At 39.7% G+C, this 21,180-nt stretch overlaps 2 protein-coding genes across 2 annotated transcripts in view; one reads left to right on the plus strand and one right to left on the minus strand.

Moving 5' to 3' along the window:
- Positions 1–8,209, minus strand: part of spg7 (SPG7 matrix AAA peptidase subunit, paraplegin) — a 15,997-nt gene extending 7,788 nt beyond the window's left edge. Inside the window, exons 1-14 of the mRNA XM_060858949.1 lie at positions 7,984–8,209; positions 7,356–7,458; positions 6,497–6,580; positions 6,160–6,401; positions 5,430–5,569; positions 4,761–4,863; positions 4,096–4,221; positions 3,818–3,980; positions 2,033–2,206; positions 1,549–1,673; positions 1,365–1,467; positions 1,067–1,177; positions 864–979; positions 519–675 (exon numbers count right to left, since the gene is read on the minus strand). Coding sequence (XP_060714932.1) covers positions 519–675; positions 864–979; positions 1,067–1,177; positions 1,365–1,467; positions 1,549–1,673; positions 2,033–2,206; positions 3,818–3,980; positions 4,096–4,221; positions 4,761–4,863; positions 5,430–5,569; positions 6,160–6,401; positions 6,497–6,580; positions 7,356–7,458; positions 7,984–8,181 — 1,945 coding nt within the window. The 5' untranslated portion in view covers positions 8,182–8,209. The remainder of the gene's footprint in view (positions 1–518; positions 676–863; positions 980–1,066; positions 1,178–1,364; positions 1,468–1,548; positions 1,674–2,032; positions 2,207–3,817; positions 3,981–4,095; positions 4,222–4,760; positions 4,864–5,429; positions 5,570–6,159; positions 6,402–6,496; positions 6,581–7,355; positions 7,459–7,983) is intronic.
- Positions 8,210–12,033: 3,824 nt separating this feature from the next.
- Positions 12,034–21,180, plus strand: part of ankrd11 (ankyrin repeat domain 11) — a 106,680-nt gene continuing 97,533 nt past the window's right edge. The window contains exon 1 of the mRNA XM_060859149.1: positions 12,034–12,504. The gene's annotated coding sequence lies outside the window, so the exon portion shown is untranslated. The remainder of the gene's footprint in view (positions 12,505–21,180) is intronic.

Consider the following 21,180-nt stretch of genomic DNA (forward strand, 5'->3'; position numbering starts at 1 on the left):
GAAATCTGGCGTACGCACGTTTCCAGCCCCATTTTGTGCGTACGCACGCTTTATAAATGAGACCCCAGGTCTTTTTACTATCGGATAGCTATCTGATCACAGAAAACGCATGAAGTGACCAGGTGTAAAAAGCCACAAAGATGCAACATTTAGTAAAATACAGTCACATGCATTCAAGTCTCCATCACTGGACACTGACTGTGTTCCATTGGGTTCCTTGTTGAGTCTGGTTTCTTCCTCATATCACCTTGTATGACCACCAACACCACTGATGTGATTATTACAGAGCGAGTTATACGTTTAAAATGTATACAATTCTGTGAAGCTTTTTTGTTATGATGATCTTTGTTGAAAGCACTATAGAAATAAAATTGTCACACCTCCCTTTCTGAGACTGATGGACACAGAGACATAAGTGCTTTTCAGCATGAGCTTAACCCTGGGTTATCATTGTTATCATTCTAAACCCTGCTTTTCACCTCGGGGAAAAGAAAAGTTCCACTGTGGATGAATCCTACCTGTGGTGACTTTGTTGAATGTAATGGCTTCAGAGGCTCTTCCACCCAGAGCCATACACATTCTCTCAAATAGCTGCTCTTTGGTAAACAGATACTGGTCCTTGGGCAGGATCTGCATGAACCCTAGAGCCGCGTTGGTCCTGGGAGCTATCGACACCTGCCAGGGGCAAGAAACCCCACACAGAGAACACAAATACCACCATAATCACTGAACACAGCATACACAGAAGTAAGCCACATGCAATCAGATACAAAGCAGAAAGCACAGAATCACACAACATAATTATGCACTGTGTGTTATTAACTTTATTTCTATGTCTAGACAAGTTTTTCTGTGTTCTATACCTTCATGACAGCTTCCGTGTGCTCCAAAAGCCAGCCAACAAGCGCGTGGCCCGACTCATGGAAAGCTACCACCCTCTGCTCCTCTTTGGACAAGATCTTGCTTTTCTTCACACTGCCTGACCATTCCACAAATCAAAAGTAAAATCAGGACTAGATAGCAAACAGGCTCATAAAGATAACGGAGTCAGATGATGCTGTACTACCTGCAATAACTCGCTCCACTGCATATTCAAAATTAAAGGTGTCAATGGACTTGAACCCTTCACGCGCTGCATGAAGAGCTGCTTCATTGCAAATGTTTGCAATATCAGCACCTGGAACAAGAAAGACGCCAGATTGCTGTTAGGTTTCTAGACTGGTTCTAAACTGGACGAATGTTCTAGGTGAGGAAAATCGTGCCAGAATAACATACAGACGATCTGCGTTTTGTCTTTTCAAGAGGCTTCATCCCCAGAAAATCTGGATGACAATAATTACAGTTACTATAATGAGGAAACCCACCACTGAAGCCAGGTGTGAGCTCAGCCAGACGTAAGGAGTAGAAATCTGCAGGATGGGAAAGCTTCAGGATCTTCAAGTGCTGCTCAAAGATCTCCTTTCGCTCCTAGAATCATCAGAACCATCAGGGATTACTCTTTCTACAATCAAGTCACATAAGCACGCGTTACTGTCTCGCATGCAGTACCTGAAGAGTGGGGAGGTCGATAAATATGTGCCTGTCTAGCCGACCTGGCCTCATCAGTGCATTGTCCAAAATGTCTGCTCGGTTGGTGGATGCCAAGACAATGACATGATCGGTGGTATCCATTCCTATAAGGATGATAGAAACAGGGTTAAAACTAGGGACCGATCCACTGTGGATTTGAATTCAACCTTCTGATCAGTAGTCCAACGTCTTAACCACTGATCTCAGACGTTTTGGAGAATCGAGCATTATTAGAGTTCGTCACCGACTTTAAAGTGGTTTTAAGTGTAGTGAATGTTTCAGCTTGATAAACTAACATATCATATAGGTAAATCGCTATTTAACCAATTTTACTGCTGTCTCCTTAAGTAGGATCTCATAAAATGATCATTCCATATAAAACATCCCTAGGAGCCAATGAAAAATCTAAATTTAATTGCAATCTGTAATTAATCATTCCAATCATTCAGCTTCTCCTTCATACCATCCATTTCCACAAGCAGCTGGTTCAGGGTCTGCTCCTCCTCTGTGTTGCTGAAGCCGGACATGTTAGTGGACCGTTTTTTGCCCACAGCATCGATCTCGTCAATGTAGACGATGCAGGGTGCCCGTGTTCTCGCCTCTTTAAACAAACTCCTCACCCTTGCAGCACCAAGGCCTAAAATAGATTAAATCGATCAGCTTCACAGACGTGACCAAAAACACTTCCATCATGGTATTATTATGTGCTGGGTCATGGAAATGAAGAAATGTTCGACATGTAACTACAGATCCTTGGGCGTAAATCCCGGGGGGGGACGGAGGGGACATGTCCCCCCCCCATCCGAGGATTGTCCCCCTCCAAAAAATATCGCACTCTCTATTGTGAAAAATATATGTATGTATACCTAAATAATTGTGTAAGTAGAAAAAAAAAAACAAACGCAAAAAATGCATTTAGAAACAGTTGAGTTCCCCCTCCCTCCCCTTCCTCACAGTGGTTTGACCCACTGCCTGCTTTCCTAGTTCATCTCACCTACTCTGCACACACGAGTCAGGTGTGTGGCTGCAGCTCAATTAATGTTAAACTCCATTAAGTAGGGGATTTTATTCACTTTAAATAAAACGATTATCTTTAATGTAGTTGATGCAGACACATTCATAAATTAGTTGCGGCAAAAATGCTGATTACCGATGTCATTTTCCATGAATCTGCTATATTAGCGATTAAAATATTACTTCTCTAGTTAACGTTAGCTTGTTTACAACAGCTTGTTGCATAGTGCACTGCAACTAACACGCCAAAGCCGTTTCCCATGCATTGTTTTATTTGGGACGACTTGGCATAATGTTAACTTAACATTAACGGCCACAATTAGCATATGGTTTAGCGGTGCATTTAGTAAATGAGCACTGTGCTATGTCCGAACTGACCTCACTGTATGTTCATTCATTCATTCATCTTCTACCGCTTATCTGAACTACCTCGGGTCACGGGGAGCCTGTGCCTATCTCAGGCGTCATTGGCATCAAGGCAGGATACACCCTGGATGGAGTGCCAACCCATCGCAGGGCACACACACACTCTCATTCACTCACTCACTCACACACTATGGACAATTTTCCAGAGATGCCAATCAACCTACCATGCATGTCTTTGGACCGGGGGAGGAAACCGGAGTACCCGGAGGAAACCCCCGAGGCACGGGGAGAACATGCAAACTCCACACACACAAGGCGGAGGCGGGAATCGAACCCCCGACCCTGGAGGTGTGAGGCGAACGTGCTAACCACTAAGCCACCGTGCATTTTAAATACAATTTTAAACATTTTTTTAATTCCTTGTTTTTATTGTTGTGATTTTTTTATGATAGTTTTACTTTCTTTATGTAAAGCACTTTGAATTACCATTGACTGTATTATTTGTGTCCCCCTTCAAAAATTGCTCATGAGAAATTTTATATTTATTGTCCCCCCTACTGTTAAATGAAATTTAACAGAAATTTACAGAGCAGAAATCGAACAGTACGGTGTTGTTTAGATTTACAGCATTCTGGTAGACGCCCTTATCCAGAGCAATTTACCAACATATTTTATAGCTAATACTGAGCAATTATGGGTTAAGGGCCTTTCTCAATGGCCCAGCAGTGGTGAGATTTAAGCTCACAACCTTCTGCTCAGTAGTTCAAGGTACTAAACACCGAACTGCCCACTGTTTAGTAAATAAGCTTCATCAGCAATCTGCACTATAAACTCAGCACACACTTTTTAAAATTTGCTGAAGTCTTACCTCCGATCACCTCCACAAACTCAGAGCCTGCCATGGCGAGGAAGGGCACCTGGGCTTCAGTAGCTACTGCTTTAGCCAGCAGGGTTTTTCCACAGCCAGGTGGCCCAAGCAGCAGCGAACCCTTGGGTACCTTTGCTCCCAGGTTTAAGTACCTGTCTGGATTCTGCAAATACAAACACAGTTCTCAGGCTCCTTTTGGCATTGAAATTGGCTCTCGATCAGTTGAACGGTATTGATACAATACTAGGAAAAAATAAAACAAATCAGTATGTTAATACCTTCAGATAGTCCACAAACTCCTTCACCTCCATCTTAGCCTCGTGCATCCCGGCGACATCTTTGAAGCTCACACCTTTCCCAGACTTTCCATCAACGATGGTGAACTTTGCCATTTTTAACTGATTCTAGAGACATTTAATAAGAAAACACACAAAGAGAAACTTACTCCATATACATGAACCAAGATATGTTTTTTTTTGGTCTGGTTGGTTTGGTTTTAGAGAAAATGCAAATAAAATGAATGAATTAACTTTAAGAATAACCAGATTTTGAATACATGCGTCACTAAATATTATTAAGTTATCCCAAATTAATTTGCTCACAAGGTTTCTGACAACGTATGATGAACAATTAACTAGAAAAAGAATTTTATCTATAAAAAAAAAGTCATCACTCAACAGTGATGAGGAAGTGTAGCCCAAAGCTTGATGGTGAAATATACATTAGAAAATAAAGATTCACATAAATATACAGTACCGATTTCATTTGCATATTTCTGTAATACAGATGTCTATTTTCTGAAACGTACATGCAAACTGTAGTAGAATAATCGTTTAGATTAAAACTAAGCAAGACCACACAGATCTTAGCTTATTGAATATATTCAGGAGATGTTTGGACAAACTGTTACCGTAAAAGGAGTGTATTTAAAGTCAAAACTTACAAAAGCACTGAATCCACCCTCTCTTACACCCATCCCTGCCAGACGGAAGATGTACCACAGGATTCCAACGCCGACAGCCGCCATGCCGAGAGCATAGAGGGCGCTGCAGCAGTGAAGAGCAAACACAGGCTGCTGGCATTAGGATGACAATTCAGATTAGTGCAGAACAGCATTTAAAAAAAAGAATTCTGACTCCAAAGTCATTGTGAATCCTTGATCTAGAAGCCTCCCATTTCCTCACTTGTTTAAAAGCTATGTCCAAGTTACAGATTAGACAGAAAATCGAGGAAGCTGCAGTTACATTATTTGGATGCAGCCCGATGAAAGAGTGCTAAAATTAAGAAAGGAAGGAAGGAAAACAGTTTAATGGCAGATTCATCTACACATTGATTCAGCTCACACAAGTGTATAAAACCTTCCTTTGGGACTTTATGTTTCCTTGTGCTTTTAGGAGACCTTCAGGAGGAAGAGACCTTATACAACTGTGTGCTTACGTCTTTGATGAAACACCACTTCTGGGTGTGATGGTCAGTGGTCACAAACTTTTGGCCATAAAGTGCATCATTCAGAGCACTAGAAAGAATTCTGCTCTTTCATCTTAAATTGAAAAGAATAAAATCCCTGCCAGCATTACTGCAGTTATCCAGGCTCACTTCCCAAACTACTCACTTCCCAAAGAAGCCTGTGCGCTTGTAGGACACCGGTATTCTGTCCTTAGGGTCGATATTGAGCTGCTCCTCTGCAGCATGCAGCTTCTCCTCAAACTTGTCGATGTTGGCCACCTGCATGCGGTACGTCAGGGCGAGTCTCTGGAAAACACAAGCGTTCTTTAGTGCAACGTCAGAACAAGTCAAGAATAAAACACAACATGGTGTGCTGTTACAGGGTGTTGTGATGTGGCCCAACACAAGGCTACCGTTACTGTTCAATGATTTCCCTATAATAACATGTCCTGAAGGATTTTATTCCTAACAACCATTTATTAAGGATTAAGCTTTTTTTAGTTTTAAAAGTTTTAAAGTTTATAGTTTTATTATGACACCAAGAATCGTAGTGAGAAAAAACAGGAAGTCCTTGTTCTGAAGGCTTACATGCTGTTACAAATCTCTGGCACTGGTGAATCCTTCCACAAAAGTTATATATACACATGTCCTTAGAGAAGAAGTCAACAAATGTATACTGTAATTACACTGGAATTAAGATCTGAACAGCTGAATCTGTCACCATCTTCAAAAAGCGGTTGAAGACCCACCTCTTCTATGAACATTTAACTAACCCCTAACTTGTTAACCCACACACTACACCTCTACTTTGTGCACCTTTCTCCTTTTTACAGCACCGAGCTATAAAATACAAATAGCTTTATTGAAAAGCGATCAACGCGGACATGAATACGCACAGGCCTGCCAAAAATCACAGCCCCAGGGTGGAGGTCTATCTCCACGATCTCGCTCTCCGGCACCACCTGCACCCGTGCCACCTCGCCTTTGGCCAACATCTCATTAACAAAGTCGTTCCAGGAGATGTTTCCCCCGTTGGAGGTAAACAAGTTCAGTAGGCTCATGCAAGCAGCAATGATGAAGAGAATGCGCAGGCGCTCCTTGTACATCTGGTTCTCCTGCTCACGCCTCTTCTTTTCCTCTGAAAAAAAAAAAAAATAAACAACTCAGGTAAAAATTACACAACGTTAAGAAGAAACTAATGAAAAAGAATGAAAGAAAAACCATCCAGGATACCTTCGTCTTCTTTGGGTGATTTCTTGTTTGATCCATCTTTCTTCTTTTGTCTGTCAGATGATGTGTTGAAATAATTGACAGCATCTGATTGGAGGAAGAGAGAATCATGAGGTTGGAGCAGGTAGTACGAGTACTAATACTCTAAATGCTGTTGAACACTGGGCTCAAGTGGTGAAAACTCTGGGTTGTTGATTAGAGGATCAGGGTTCAAGCCCCAGCACTGCCAAGCTGCCACCGCCTTTAACTTTCTCTGCTCCAGGGACGCTGTATCATAGCTGCCCCTGTGTTCTGACCCCAACCTCCTCAGTTGGAATGTGCAAAGAAAATATATGCAGCGATAATAAAGGCTTCTATGTCCCAATTTCAATTCAATTTCAATTAGCAGGACAAGACTTTTCGTGTTCTGTGACAGAATCAGCACAGCTGTATGCAACAGACATTCATACATATATATATATATTATACACACATATATACATACATACACACACACACACATATACATACATACACACACACACACACACACATATACACACATATATATATATATATATATATATATATATATATATATATATATACATACATACATACATACATACATATATATATATATATATATATTCATAAATATATGAACGGTAGCCTATAAAAACAATTGTGTCACTTGGTTAGTAAATACTGATGACTCTTCGCTAATGTCACATCATTAACGTCTCAACGAGTTCAATGCACTTTGGAAAGATGTTTCTCACCATAAACAGAGCGATTTAGGACAGTTTGGTGTAGCGTGCCGTTACACGCAATTGTTTGAATAAGAGTTGCACACATGCATCTCTTTCAGATTATTACTTACCAAGACTCCTCCACAATCCCACTGGATCAGTCAGCAAGCGGTTTCTGTAGATCACATTGCTCAGCCCTAGAAATGTTGGACTGAGGGGTCTGTTCAGTATTTGCTATAAATAAATAAATAAACAAATATTGTTATCCACTTAATATATAAAAAGTCCTGTTGCTGATAATAAATAAATGTAAAACTAAAATGTGTGGCCACAACATAGTAACACATGTCCTGACTACAGCTTATAGAAGCTTGATCACTGCGTTGGGAAAGCAAGAAGTTTTTAAGGGCGAACACTGTAGTCTCTTTCCTTACTAAGTCGTGGTCATGACGTCATTATCTCGTGCCTACGACTTACTAAGTCATGGTCATGACGTCATTATCTCGTGCCTACGACTTACTAAGTCATGGTCATGACGTCATTATCTCGTGCCTACGACTTACTAAGTCATGGTCATGACGTCATTATCTCGTGCCTACGACTTACTAAGTCGTGGTCACTAAGAAAAACAAACATGTTGTTATTAAGTCACGTGACCAGGGCGCTCTGCAATCACATAAACAACAAGATGGCGATTCGGGTTCATCACGATAATCACATTAAGACTTATTGATTATTATTCAGGTTTATGTTACTGACCTGAATGAGATGTGACTTCACACCCCGACTGGGCTGCACAAAAAAACGCCATCCAGCACAATTCCTGCATATCGGGATCTTAACTACATTTGTACTGAAAAGTGTTTGATCCCTGCGACAGCGTAAAGCGACGCTATGAGATGACACAAAGCTAAAGTGTTTACTGTAGCGCCTTCCATGTTGAAGCAGCGCCGCCATGTTCTCAGCTGAGGGGCCGAACCCCAAACCGCTGCCTTCTGGAATCGAAGTGCACTAGATCGTGTCATTTATACCCTATCTAGTGTTCCTATTTTTCAGTGACCTAAGCTATTATTCAGTTTAATGATTTGTTTGTTTTGGTTTTTTTTTTGTATTTTTGTTTCTTTTTATTTTAATCATAGGCTTATGCTTAAGACAATTCTTCGTTTAACATTTTAAAAATAAATTAAAACATAACTTTCGCTCCCTTTAACCGCCCATCATGGCGGACAGCGATGCATTATGGGAAATGTAGTTAATACGCTAATTAGCTTAGAACAACTAAAAGTAAAAAACGTATTTCTGGCTATCATGATTATCATGACGCTTCTGTGCTTAAACTGTTTGTGATGTGTTTTAATATTTACTGTTCTTTTTTGTTTGTTTGCTTGTTTGTTTGTTTACATTTATTTGTTTCTTTTAGGGGGGGCACGGTGGCTTAGTGGTTAGCACGTTCGCCTCACACCTCCAGGGTCGGGGTTCGATTCCCGCCTCCACCTTGTGTGTGTGGAGTTTGCATGTTCTCCCCGTGCCTCGGGGGTTTCCTCCGGGTACTCCGGTTTCCTCCCCTGGTCCAAAGACATGCATGGTAGGTTGATTGGCATCTCTGGAAAAATTGTCCCTAGTGTGTGATTGCGTGAGTGAATGTGTGTGTGCCCTGTGATGGGTTGGCACTCCGTCCAGGGTGTATCCTGCCTTGATGCCCGATGACGCCTGAGATAGGCACAGGCTCCCCGTGACCCGAGGTAGTTCGGATAAGCGGTAGAAGATGAATGAATGAATGAATGAATGAATGAATGAATGAATGAATGAATGAATGAATGAATGAATGAATGAATGAATGAATGAATGAATGTTTCTTTTAGTAGCTAATAGCCAACAGCTAACCTGCTTGCTAGCTGTGAAATCTGCAGTTTATATAATATAATGCCTAACTGTTTTCTTTACTAAACTGCTTTATAAAATAAATAAAAATAAACATGTACGGCAGAGGACACGTATACAGAACAATATTGAAACTAATTAGAAGATACCTAGTGCTAATAAGTGTTGTATATAAGTCTACTGTAACTTTTGTGTCTTTATTGAACCCATTAAGCATTCACGAGCTGGAGGAAATGTAAGTGAACCCATAGACTAATTACGTCAATGAAAGCTTATTTATGTGAGGAGCTTGCACACCTGAGGTCAAATTAATGAAATATGTTTGAAGGTGTGGTGTGGTTTAGAGCTGCTTTGATTGATACTACTCTTCCTAGAAGTGGGTGCAGAGCCAAGATGACTCCTAAAGCACAACGCAGAATCCTCAATGAGGTAAAGAACCCTCGAGTAACAAATTTGAAGACATCACTGAAACCAGCAAACGTCTCTGTTCATGAATCTACCATATGCAAGTCTTTGAACAGACAGGGTGTCTATGGCAGAACACCAAAGAGCGTTGCGGCTGAAGTTTGCCAAAGAGCATCTTGGCTATCCTCAGCGCTACTGGGAAGATGTTTTATGGACTGATGAAACAAAAGTTTAATTGTTTGGGAAGAATACTAAACAGTGCATATGGTGCAAAAAGGGCACAGCTTTCCCACATCAAATCATCATCCCAACGGTGAAGTATAGTGGAGGGAACATCATGATTTGGGCTTGCTTCGCTGCCTCAGGGCCTGGACCACTTGCCACCATCGAGGTGATGGATTCCAAAGTTTACCAAAATATCCTACAGGATAATCTGAGGCTGGCCATCCACCAGTTGGGTGATGCAGCAAGACAATGACCCTAAGCACCGAAATAAATCCACCACAGACTGGCTTCAGAAAAACAAAATACACCTTTCAAAGTGGCCCGGTCAGAGCCCGGGCCTTAACCCCTGTGAGATGCTGTGGACTGACCTCAGGAGAGCTGTTCACACCAGACATCCTACAAATGTGTCTGAGCCAAAGCAGTTTTGTAAAGAGGAATGGTCAAAAATTCCTCCAGAACATTGTGCAGGTCTGATCCAAAGTGCTTGCTTGAAGTCCTTGCTGCTAAAGGAGGTTCGACTAGATATTAACTTCAAGGGTTCACTTACTTTTCTCTCCAGCACTGTGAATATTTAATGGATGTGTTCAATAAAGTCACAAGAAATTCTAATTGTTTGTGTGTTTTTGGCTTAAGCACATTGTGTTTGTCTATTGTTGTAAATTAGCTCATGATCTAATGACTTTTTATGGCAAATTACTGCAGAAAACCAGTTTATTCCAAGGGGTTCACATACTTTTTTCCTGCAACTGTGTATATATAGCAGGGATAAACAGTGATGTGGCAAATCATGTGCAACCCTGACACATTGACCTTCAGATTTTGGACATTGTTATCTGCACGTAAATAATTACGTTAATGCAAAAGAAGTGATCTAGTCCATTTGAGTCTGCTTTACACTTTAACCCAGGATGACACCAACTGCAAATCTGGAAAGAATTATTTTGCTCCGCTCTCGGTTGTACTTGTACAGCATATGGTGCTACTTTATTACAATTACATACAATCAAAAATACAATTAAAATATGAAACAATCTCGCTTTTACATTGCAAATTAATCAGGGAAAAGCTGCATCCCTCCATAGACATGCAGTGACGTATATATATATCGTATATATACAGTTCTCCTTGTTAAGGTTGTACGTCCTGCACTGTACAGCAGATGGCGCCATTACAGCAGTAATAAATAACAATACGCAATAACAATGTACTTTCTAATAGACTAATCAACAACATCCAGGACTTGGACATTAATAAACTACCCCACCACTGCTCAGATACATTACATTAATGTTGACAAATCTGACTGTTGCAATGCACCTTACTTTGTCTCACACTGGTCCACTATTGTATATCCTGCACTAATGCACACTTACTTTTTCTTTCAGTCGTAATATATGTAACATTTCTAAGTGTATATTGGCACTGCCCACTTTGCACATCCTGCATTAGTGTACAATTCATGTTTCTATTGTTTACATCCAATTGCTTATTTTTTTATATATTTTATATATTATTTTTATTTACATATATATATATATATATATATATATATATATATATATATATATATATATATATATATATATATATGAGTATGTGAACATTATATAATAATATATAATATACATATATAATAATATATATTATATATATATATATTTATATATAAAATAATATATATATATATATATATATATATATATATATATATATATATATATATATTATTATTATATAATGTTCACATACTATTATTACTAAGCACCAACACACCAAGATAAATTCCTGTACGTGTAAACGTACCCTGTATCCTGGCAATAACCTGATTCTGATTCTGATTCTGAATTGTATCATAAAATATTGCAACTGCTGGTCCTGTAACTTCCATCCTTTCGAGTAAGTACAATAACGTCTATAATAAAAATTCTACACATTAGAAATATGTCAAATAAAAAATAAAAAATTAAAAAAAAACATTAGTTGCAACATGTTTAAATGGTACCAGCTACGCCATTATGGCTCAGCTAATTCCACTGACTACAGAAATGTTTTTGCACGCACGAGCCACAATGGCGTTCTTTCATTGGCACCGTCTCAAATAGCACGTTACGTTCTATACACTCAACCTACCTAGGGTTTAAAGTGTCGGTTACTGAAGCCTTTTAAGTGCACTTTATGTTCTGTGAGGAGATATTTTGGAACACGGCCCCACGTTTTGATTGGCGCATACAGTGACCGCCCACTTGCAGCAGCCAATCACGGGTCAGGTTTCAACTGGTTGCGTCTCTGGTCGTCAGCAGTGCGAGCGAGTCAAAGGCCGCTTGAAACGGTTTCGTAAAGAAGACGGACGTTTAAGGGGGGATTATTTTGACTCGAAGCGGATTTTATTTACCCTAAATCTCCAAATCAAGCCTTTAAATCGATACGTGGTTACCGTAATAATCAGCTAGCGTTTTATAATCATGGAAATTTCCTGATTTTTCTTCTCAGTCGTCTGCTGGAGCTCTAGTTGGAGAAGCGTTTCCGTGGGGATCGAAAGCAAGGAATTAACTTCAGCTTATCTTTTAACTGGCGCTCGCTCCCTCGCTCGCGCGCGCGCTCGTGTGCACCGCGGCTTTTCGTGAGCCCGTGACTGAGATGTGTGTTGTTTTATTCGGACACCCTCGAACTCTAGCCCGCTGATTTAGGAAGGCCTCAAATGGGAAAATCAAGCGTCGGGGGGAAATAAAAGGTATAATTGTGTAGATGTAGCTCACACTTCTGACGAAGGTAAGCAGTAAAGCTGTTATTTTTACTTCTTGTTGGCGAATTTTCCCTTTATGCTGCAGACCAAGCTGCGTTTAACGACTTAATGCTAAATGCTAAATGCTAAAGTTACTGACAGACGCGTTAGCATCGATGCTAACGTGATCTAATGTGAGTTTGTTGGTTTTTTTTCTTCCCTGAGCGTAAACTGTAGTTTTACACGCAAGTGAACATTTTTATGTGCATTTTCTAGTTTGTTTTGACTTTGTATGTAAACATACATAATATATATATATATATATATATATATATATATATATGAAACAACTGTGGTACAGTTAGCCTGGAAAGGTCGTTGAAAATAGGACAGAGTAACCTGAATAAAACCTTTTTGTTGTTTTAGCTGAGCTATCTGATGCTACTCAGAGATTAGTGTGTTTTTTTTTATGGAGTTAAACAAATAGAAAAACAACCACAAGGAACAGTAGAGCAGGTATATAGCACTTTTGAGATCATGCACTGAATATGAGTTATAAATATTGGACGTGTGGATTGTATTATTGTTTGATATTGCTTAATAGAGATCTCGTTCCTGTGTGAATCCTATAGGATGGAAATTGAATCATTTCTATTAAATAAATACACTTTTTTTTAACGTCAGAGATTTGGGCTTGGATAGAAAAGTGCAGCACGGATTTGGTGTTGTTGTTGTTGTAGGTTTCCACACAGTGCTGTGATGAAATAGAGCTCTTCTTATTCCAGCTGTTGAATGCTGATTTATTGAATGTCCGTGTGAGAGAGTTTTAAAACAAGTGAGATGCTTGTATTAGGTGATTGGTTTGAAGCAGTTCAGATTTCAGCATTTATTTCACAAGGTTGATTTTGAACTGTTCTGGTTTAGTGATTTGACTGGGTGAGGTGGAGCAGGATGGAGGATGGGAACACTGTTCACTTGGTGCAGTGATCTGAAAGTGTGCACTGCACTGCAGAGAAGATACCTGCTGTAATTCCCAGCACATATTCATATAATCCCTGAAAACGTTGAAGCTCTCTGAACATCAGAAATACGCTACACACACACACCTTCACGCCGCTTCGTAACCTACTCATAATTAACCCTAATTTAATCAGAATAAAAACATTCACGTTTACTCTCCTGTGAGAAAAAACGATTCAGAGTGATCTAAATGAAGGTTTGGTGGGAAATATTTGTAATATGTTTAAATTAGAAGAACGGTAGGTCTGTGCCAGGAATCTGAACGTGTGTCTTTGGCTCTTGAGAGAGAGAGAGAGAGAAATCTTGAGAAAAAGGATTTGTCTGTTGATTTTAGGGATGGTTTTAAAAATAACGTCTTGGGGTAGATGTTGCTCAGTATAAGTTTGGCTTAGTATTTGAAATTTGGTGAGTATGGGCAACTTGTATGTGGTTAAACTTCTCCTTTATTTCCTGTCTATGAAGCTTTAAATATTATTTGCAATATTAGAGCAGTAGTGTTATTTATACTAGTGTGCGTTTCGTGTTATTTTCAACAACGAGAGGATCCTTGTTTCAGAATGCGGTTCATATACAAGCCAGTGACTACTGCACACAAGCTCTCGTTCTTAATACCCGCACTCAGATGAGGTTTTGTTGTGATGGAAATTTAAAACTCAAGCAACGTGATTACAAGCTGAAAGCGCTGACCAGACTCAACGATCCTTGTTGTTATGGAAACACTGGGTTTAAACCTTGCATTTCACATGCATGTAACTTTGGATTGGATTACACATAAAGCACAAAGAAATCCTCATTTTTAATCCTATTTCTGCTTCTAGTTTTTGGTAGAGCAGTGAAGACGATATGGTCCAGGCTGCAGTCTGATCAATAAATTCACTAATTATCACTATTTTGTGGATGGATTTTTGTTGTTCATATTTGAGCTGATTATTTAGTTTATAGGAAAGTTGAATTGTGCAGTGTCTCTGTGTTTGTTGGGGTGGTTTTGTCTCCTTTTTAAGTGTCGGTATCTAAGTCCTTCAAAGTGGGAAACGTTCAAGATGGAGCTTGTTTTGTTAGGTTCTATGGTGTGAACCAGAGACAGGAAATGGAGTCCTGGCTGAGGTTGCAGGGTCATTGAGGACCAGGGTTTCGACTTTGTCGCTGCTTGCTTCACTTACTGGCACAAACTGACTTTGTGCAGCTGAAAGGTGCTATAGCGGAGCAGCAGTCGAAGAAAATTTTCAAATAGTTCTGAAACTAGATGGTGCTGCAGTTATTTTGAAGTTAAGATCCTTTTAGAAGAGAATACATACAAATAAATACGGTTACTTCCATGAAATGCTGTATGGCAGGAAATAATTATGATCATTTTATACAGAAACATATCAACCAGGTTATGCGCATTGGTCTAATAATAATTTGGGAAGCAAACATGGTCGATCATATATCGATTACAGAAATTCTACACTGTGTAGGCTGCTTTTGTTGTTGTTTCTTGACTGTAGTGTTGTGTGTGTGTGTGTGTGTGTGTGTTTAAGTGTCTGACTGTAGATGTTGTGTAAGATTTTAACTAAGACATTCAGGTTTGTCACAGCTCAGTAATATCATATCTGTTGGGTTATTTTTGTAAATGAAAAGATTTTGAGTAGCGATGGAAACCGTGAAACTGGAATTTGGCACAACCCTAATAAGCAACATAATAATTCACATGATTAGGCTGCTAATATTCAGGGAAAAGCCTCTGGGGGGAATTACAATCCAGTTCCACAGTTTTTCATCTCACAAACTTTTTGTTTTTGTTTTTGCACACTGTAAATAGCTTGAAGCAGACTAGATAACACAGATAGATGTGTTTATTTATTTAATTATTCATTTTTGACCAAATGAAATGAAGAACGGTTTTACTGGCATAGCACATTTTAATAGGTGACATCTGGTTCTCTAATTAAGTTGAAACGTTTATTCTGCCAGAATCCTTGGACACATTCCAAAGAAAAATAATCAGCACATCATCCTTGGAAGCCCATGATTCATGGCTGGATAAATGTCTGAGCTTTTTCCCGTTTCACTGCCTGCTGACGATGTGAAGCTAACGTTAGTCGTATGTTTTATCTGCCACTGTCAGAAACTGCGTCACGTATAAATCAAACCTCGAGCACCCCAACAGATCGAGTTAGACTCGGTGAGCGTCGCCCTGGGGGATAGGGGTTCACTCCATTTTCTGGATACGTTTAGAATTTGGCCGTCTTTGCATAACATGAGAACAATCCCTGTAATTCACTTTAAAAACGATAAGTTCTACAGAATCGGAAAGAGTTGAGTTTGTGTTCAGTGTCCTTTCTTAATTAATAAAAAACACGTGTGCTTGTGGTTCATAGTTTTGGACATTTTGGACAATAGTTTTGGACTTTTTTACTAAAGATCTTGATGTGTAAAATGTTACTGATTTCCATTGTGGAGTTATATTTTCAGAGAGCATGATTTGCTGACCTGTTTACTCCTTTGTGGTCAAGATTTAACTATGAAGTAGTTTTAGTGCTTGTGGCTTAACTGAGACTTGGAAAAAGAATTTAGAACTGAAGTGCACCACAGAAGAGGCTTGTTCAGCGTTTAGGATTGGATCTTATTATTGGGTTTTCCCTTATGCAAAAAAAAAAAATTAGAAAATTAGGAAACGTGTGTGCATGTGAGATTTGACTGTGGCAGACTGGTATGTGTGTGTTCATGTGACATTTGTTAATGCACTTTTTTCCGGTAGTAAATGACTACTGTACACAGGCAACAATTATAAACACTTGGTGTAAAGTCCAGATTTAAAGTTTTCTAGGGTTCTTTGATACGAACAAGCTTCAGTCTTGTGTTCTGTGTGTAATTCTTATACAAAACAGTCTAAACACAAATGTATTCACTGACAAAAGTCCCTGAAAGCCCCAAACGCTTACACTTTCTGTTTAGAGTATCAGTTCTGCCAGAATTAAATTTGCATTGTTTTGTTTTTTTTCCCTTCCCCACTGTAGCCCAAATGTAGTCAAGAACACTGCCTGATTTAACCTCCTGATTTTATTTACTCTGGTTCACTTCTAGTTGCCAAGGTTACGCTGGTGCCATGGCAAGTGAGAGATCCAATAACAATCCATCTTGTGACAGTGACATCCATTACAAGCTCGCTCATAAGGCACTCATTTAAGCAGAAATCTTAGATGTTTTCTGTAAAAATGAACCGTGAAGGGAATTGCGTGTGTGAAAAGTGCCTTCATGCAGCACACCAAGGTGTAACGCTGTCACAATGCTCCTGAACCAGTGTTCTGCTCTAACCCGTGACCAGATAAATGGGTCTTTAGGTTCTACATGGATCTGTGTGATCATCCACATTACTAGCAGCTGTCATCTATGTATAGCTTTAGGAGGAAGGGCCTAATTTAAAAGAAGACTGATAATGGATTCACTATTGATTTTCTTCAATTGTTAATATGTACTGTACCTACTCATGTGTAAAATTGTTTTTATTTAAGATTATCAGTGATTGTTTGATGCAAATATGACATTTGGGCATGTGTGTGTTACATAAATTGGCTGAAATATTTTAGAGGTTTATTTATTTTTTTAGACTGTAACTTTAATGATTTTAAATGTGAATACCAGGGAATATATGGAAAAGTGTGTGTGTGTGTGAGTGAGAGAGAGAGCGAGCGAGAGAGAGAGTGTGTCTGTGTGTGTGTGCGTGTGTGTGCGCATGTCTGCTCTTTTCCCTTTTCCTGCTGATTTCAGAGCAGTGTGTCTCTTGTGTTGTCCTTGTGTTTTGGTTTCCTCTGTCCTTCTGTTTTCCTCAGTGCTGTGTGTTTGGTGTGTAAGAGAACAGGAACATTCCTTCCCGTTTCACTTCTCTCTTTTTGTCTAAATGGTTTCAAGGCCCCTGCTTGAACGCCAAATGCCATTTAAACCCTTTCTGAAATGTTCTCCTCCTTCCCTGGCAACACATACAGGCACAGACACAGAGTGGGTCATATTTGATGCCTCACGTACTGTTTCATTTACGTACATCTGGAGGATTAAGAATGCTGTGCGTTAGATGGAGCCGGGTCAAATCACGTGAAACATGCAGCTGACCTCTGTTTCTCTTTTTGCTGCCATCATGATTGTCATGACCTGTGTTGGACAGTCTAGGAGATTTAATGGCGGCATTGGAGGTTCAGTCATGATTTGAGATTGTTCAGTCTAAAGCGGATGTCACATTTGAGTTGATTATTGCGTCATACATAGCATAAATTTTTTTTAGATGTGCACAATCTATGTGCCAAATCCACACAGGATACGTGTGAAAGCCTTAGTGTTAACTCCTAGGCGGAATAGCTTTCTTTCACTCATACTACCAATCCGAAGCTGCAGTGGTGATTTGTACTTGATTTGGACATTTTGAAGGGTTTTACAGGGAGGTGTTAGTCTCTCCAGCCCAGGTTGTGCTCCCACTGCAGTACTGTTGATACATCTCTGAATCTTAAGCATCAAAAAAGAGAGAGCCATCTCTTCTCTACTCTACTCTACTGTGTTTGCCGCAGTGTTTTTACTCGAGATGCTTTCACCCAGTGTCTCTTTTTATCTTTTGCAGAAAGCCCATTTGAAATTAATCTCAGTGCGTCATTGGAGGAGTGTCTGCATGCGTGTGTGTGTGTGTGTGAACATGCATGCTTTTATATATATGTATATAAATAAAATAATATATATGGTATATTTTTACTTTAGATTTCAATTTCACCTATGAATATTAGTTGTGTGTGTGCATGCCAAAGACTGCAGATTCACTTGTGTGGGCTGAAGTGAGTAGGCAGGAGGAGGGAGGATTGGAGACAGCAGTTGTTATGATTGGATGTGCTGAGCGAGGAGTGATGTATTATCCGTGTGTGGCTCACTGGGTGTTTGAAGCGAGCTGATAACAGAGAGAGAGAAAGAGAGAGAGACACGTTACAGAGGGATTGTGTGTTTTTACAGCAGGGGAACAGGTGGCTTCGGCCATATCCTCCATCTCTCTCTCTCCCTCTCTCTCTCTCTCTCTCTCTCTCTCTCTTTCTCTCTATTAGTCTCTCTCACTCTCTCTCTCTCTCTCTCTCTCTCTCTCTCTTAGTCTCTCTCTCTCGCTCGCTCTCTCTCTATCCCTCTCTCTCTTCCTCCCTGCAGTGTAGGCCAAACTCTCTGAGAATTTCCTTGCTATTACTTCTAAACATTTTTTGGTTTTTGGCTGTGGCATGGTGTTTACAAAATTCTACAGAACTCACCAAGCTGTAACAATTATAGCTTAATTGCTGTAATGATTTTTTATTTATTTATTTTTTTTTTTTTACACAAATCCTTGGCTGCTGTACGAGTGTACTTGCTACATCTTATATTTGTATTTAGGATCTGTCAGCTGTATATGATTAAGCACTGTTTATATGTGCACTGGTTTGGTAAAAATCAAGCTCCCTAAGAAAGAAAAGCTCAAACCTGCCTTTACATCATGGTTTATAATTACGTAGAATGTAAAGCGGAATTTCCTGTCGATTTGGCTTTTTTCCCCCTGATGAGGCATGGGGGTTTGGGGCATTTTGGAGAAGGCAAGCATGGCCTGGCTGACTCTCAATCCCTGGCTTCTTTAGCCCTGCTCTTCTTTTGATGGGGCAGCTGCAGCCATTCATTCGGCCCATTTACATTGAAATGCAGTGGTGACAGGAAAGGGGGATGGGGGTCCTAGGCGCTGTGCATGACTGAAAAGCCCACCTAACTAAAGAGCAAAGGGAGCACGGCCACCACAGGCCTCTGACACGCCATTGTTTTTCTGCGGCTCGGTGCCAAGTGTATAGCACAAAGGCTTAAAGTGCCTCCCTTCCATTTGTGCTACTCGGCCTCTTTTAATGCCTGTCTGTTATTTATAGGTTGCCTCTTTTCTGGGGATGAAAAGGTAGTTGGGGGGTTTTATTACTACATGAAAAGCATAGATTTTAAGGAAAATTTTGCCATTGGATTTCGTCTGATCTGCAGTCTGTATATTAAAGTGACAACCTAGGGTTAGTACGAGTTTAGAACACTGACACCAACACGTCCTTCCTTAATCTGTTCATATGCACAATTCTATCTGTTCTACCCTGATTTCCCTAATAGGCAGAAATGTGGTGTTATTACATTTTAGATGACTTGAACTGCTTAATCTTTTGCCATGGTTTACACACAGGGAACAGCCTTGTTATTAAATCAGTATTAAAAATATTTTATTACGGTGGTCACTAATAGCGAATAGACCTCTGTGAAGACATTTTCATGTTCGTCCCAGTATTTAAGTACACTAACACAAACTACGCTTTCAGTTCTATGTAATATTTTGCTCATATGACGTGTCTCATTTAAACAGTGCAGCAGTGAACCAATATGTAGCCTGGATAAGCAGATTACGTGTATCTTTTTTCACATAAAGTTCATCCAATACTTATTGACTTGAATCTGAAAAATAAATGAATCTGAATCTCACTGCCTGCTGCACTTCACACGTCGGCTGCCGCACTACACACGTCTGATTGATGGTTGACTGAAATTGAAGAACTGAAGAATAAAAGCAGTTTGAAGATAAACCATTATAGTTTATACTCAAAACACACACCAGCAACTTGCTGATTTTTGTCAAGGGCACAAACACATTTCCAAGTTTGTTATAAAAGGACAACAGTTTACTCATGCTTGTATTAATGCTTTAATCTAGCAAACTCAATCACGATACGTCCTGTTAAAACATTAGCTACTATATTTTTTGGTTTTAGTTGGTTTTCAGACAACCAAAACATGGGACGAGATATGAATATACGCCTTATCTGTCTCACCCTAATAATTCTGAAGAAATACTGTCCTTCTTCCAGGTGTCTGAAAAGTCAGTAACTAACCAGAATATGTGGAGACAAATCCAAAAATATAACACAGCTGCTGAGAGAATACCTAAAGCGTAGGAGAGAACGTGTACAGCATATGTTGTAAAAAAAAAATAAATAAAATAAAACTAAAGTGTATGTATTTTTATACCTCTCATTGTTTTTATGACTTTTCAGACAACCCTGTACATTGCCTCTACACTTATGGGATGACTTTCACTGAGATTTCTGTAATTCTTTATTCAGATTATGATGAGGGAATGTTAGTAAATACGAAGTCAGCCGTAGATAATGTATGTTGGATTTAACTATATTGCAGTGACTGTGTTGAAAAGTACAGTATATTGCTTAACCCCCTGTGGCTACATGGCTGTATTTCCCCCAAACCAGGCCAATGTGTCAACAGAGATCATGCAGCACTTTGACCTTGTCGTATCGTACCATATTGCTCTGATAGGGCTGGGTGTTATTTTCCAAGGCTGTACGTTGGGACAGGTGTGGTAATCTTCCCTTCCGGCACTGTGCCAGGCCCTGTGCCAGGCCCTGTGCATTCTCCTAGTGCCATTGATTGCCTGTGACTCATCGCTTGTTTTGAACTTGCCATTTCCTGGTATTGCAGCATAGCAAACCAGTTTGCGGTCAGGGGGCGTGGTTTTTAACAGCATCAGTTTGCTGTGGTTGTGTTCTCATTGCTGGAAACACGTTTGCCAGCACTTCTGCTGCAGAAAAAGGCAGTTGGGGAATTCAACCACAAACAAAAGAAACAGGAATAAAATATATAGCTTTGTCTACCCAATTACTTTATATTTTACTTAAATATTTTTCTCCATCAAA

Source organism: Tachysurus vachellii, chromosome 23 (genome assembly GCF_030014155.1).
Source record: "Tachysurus vachellii isolate PV-2020 chromosome 23, HZAU_Pvac_v1, whole genome shotgun sequence".
NCBI lineage: Eukaryota > Metazoa > Chordata > Actinopteri > Siluriformes > Bagridae > Tachysurus > Tachysurus vachellii.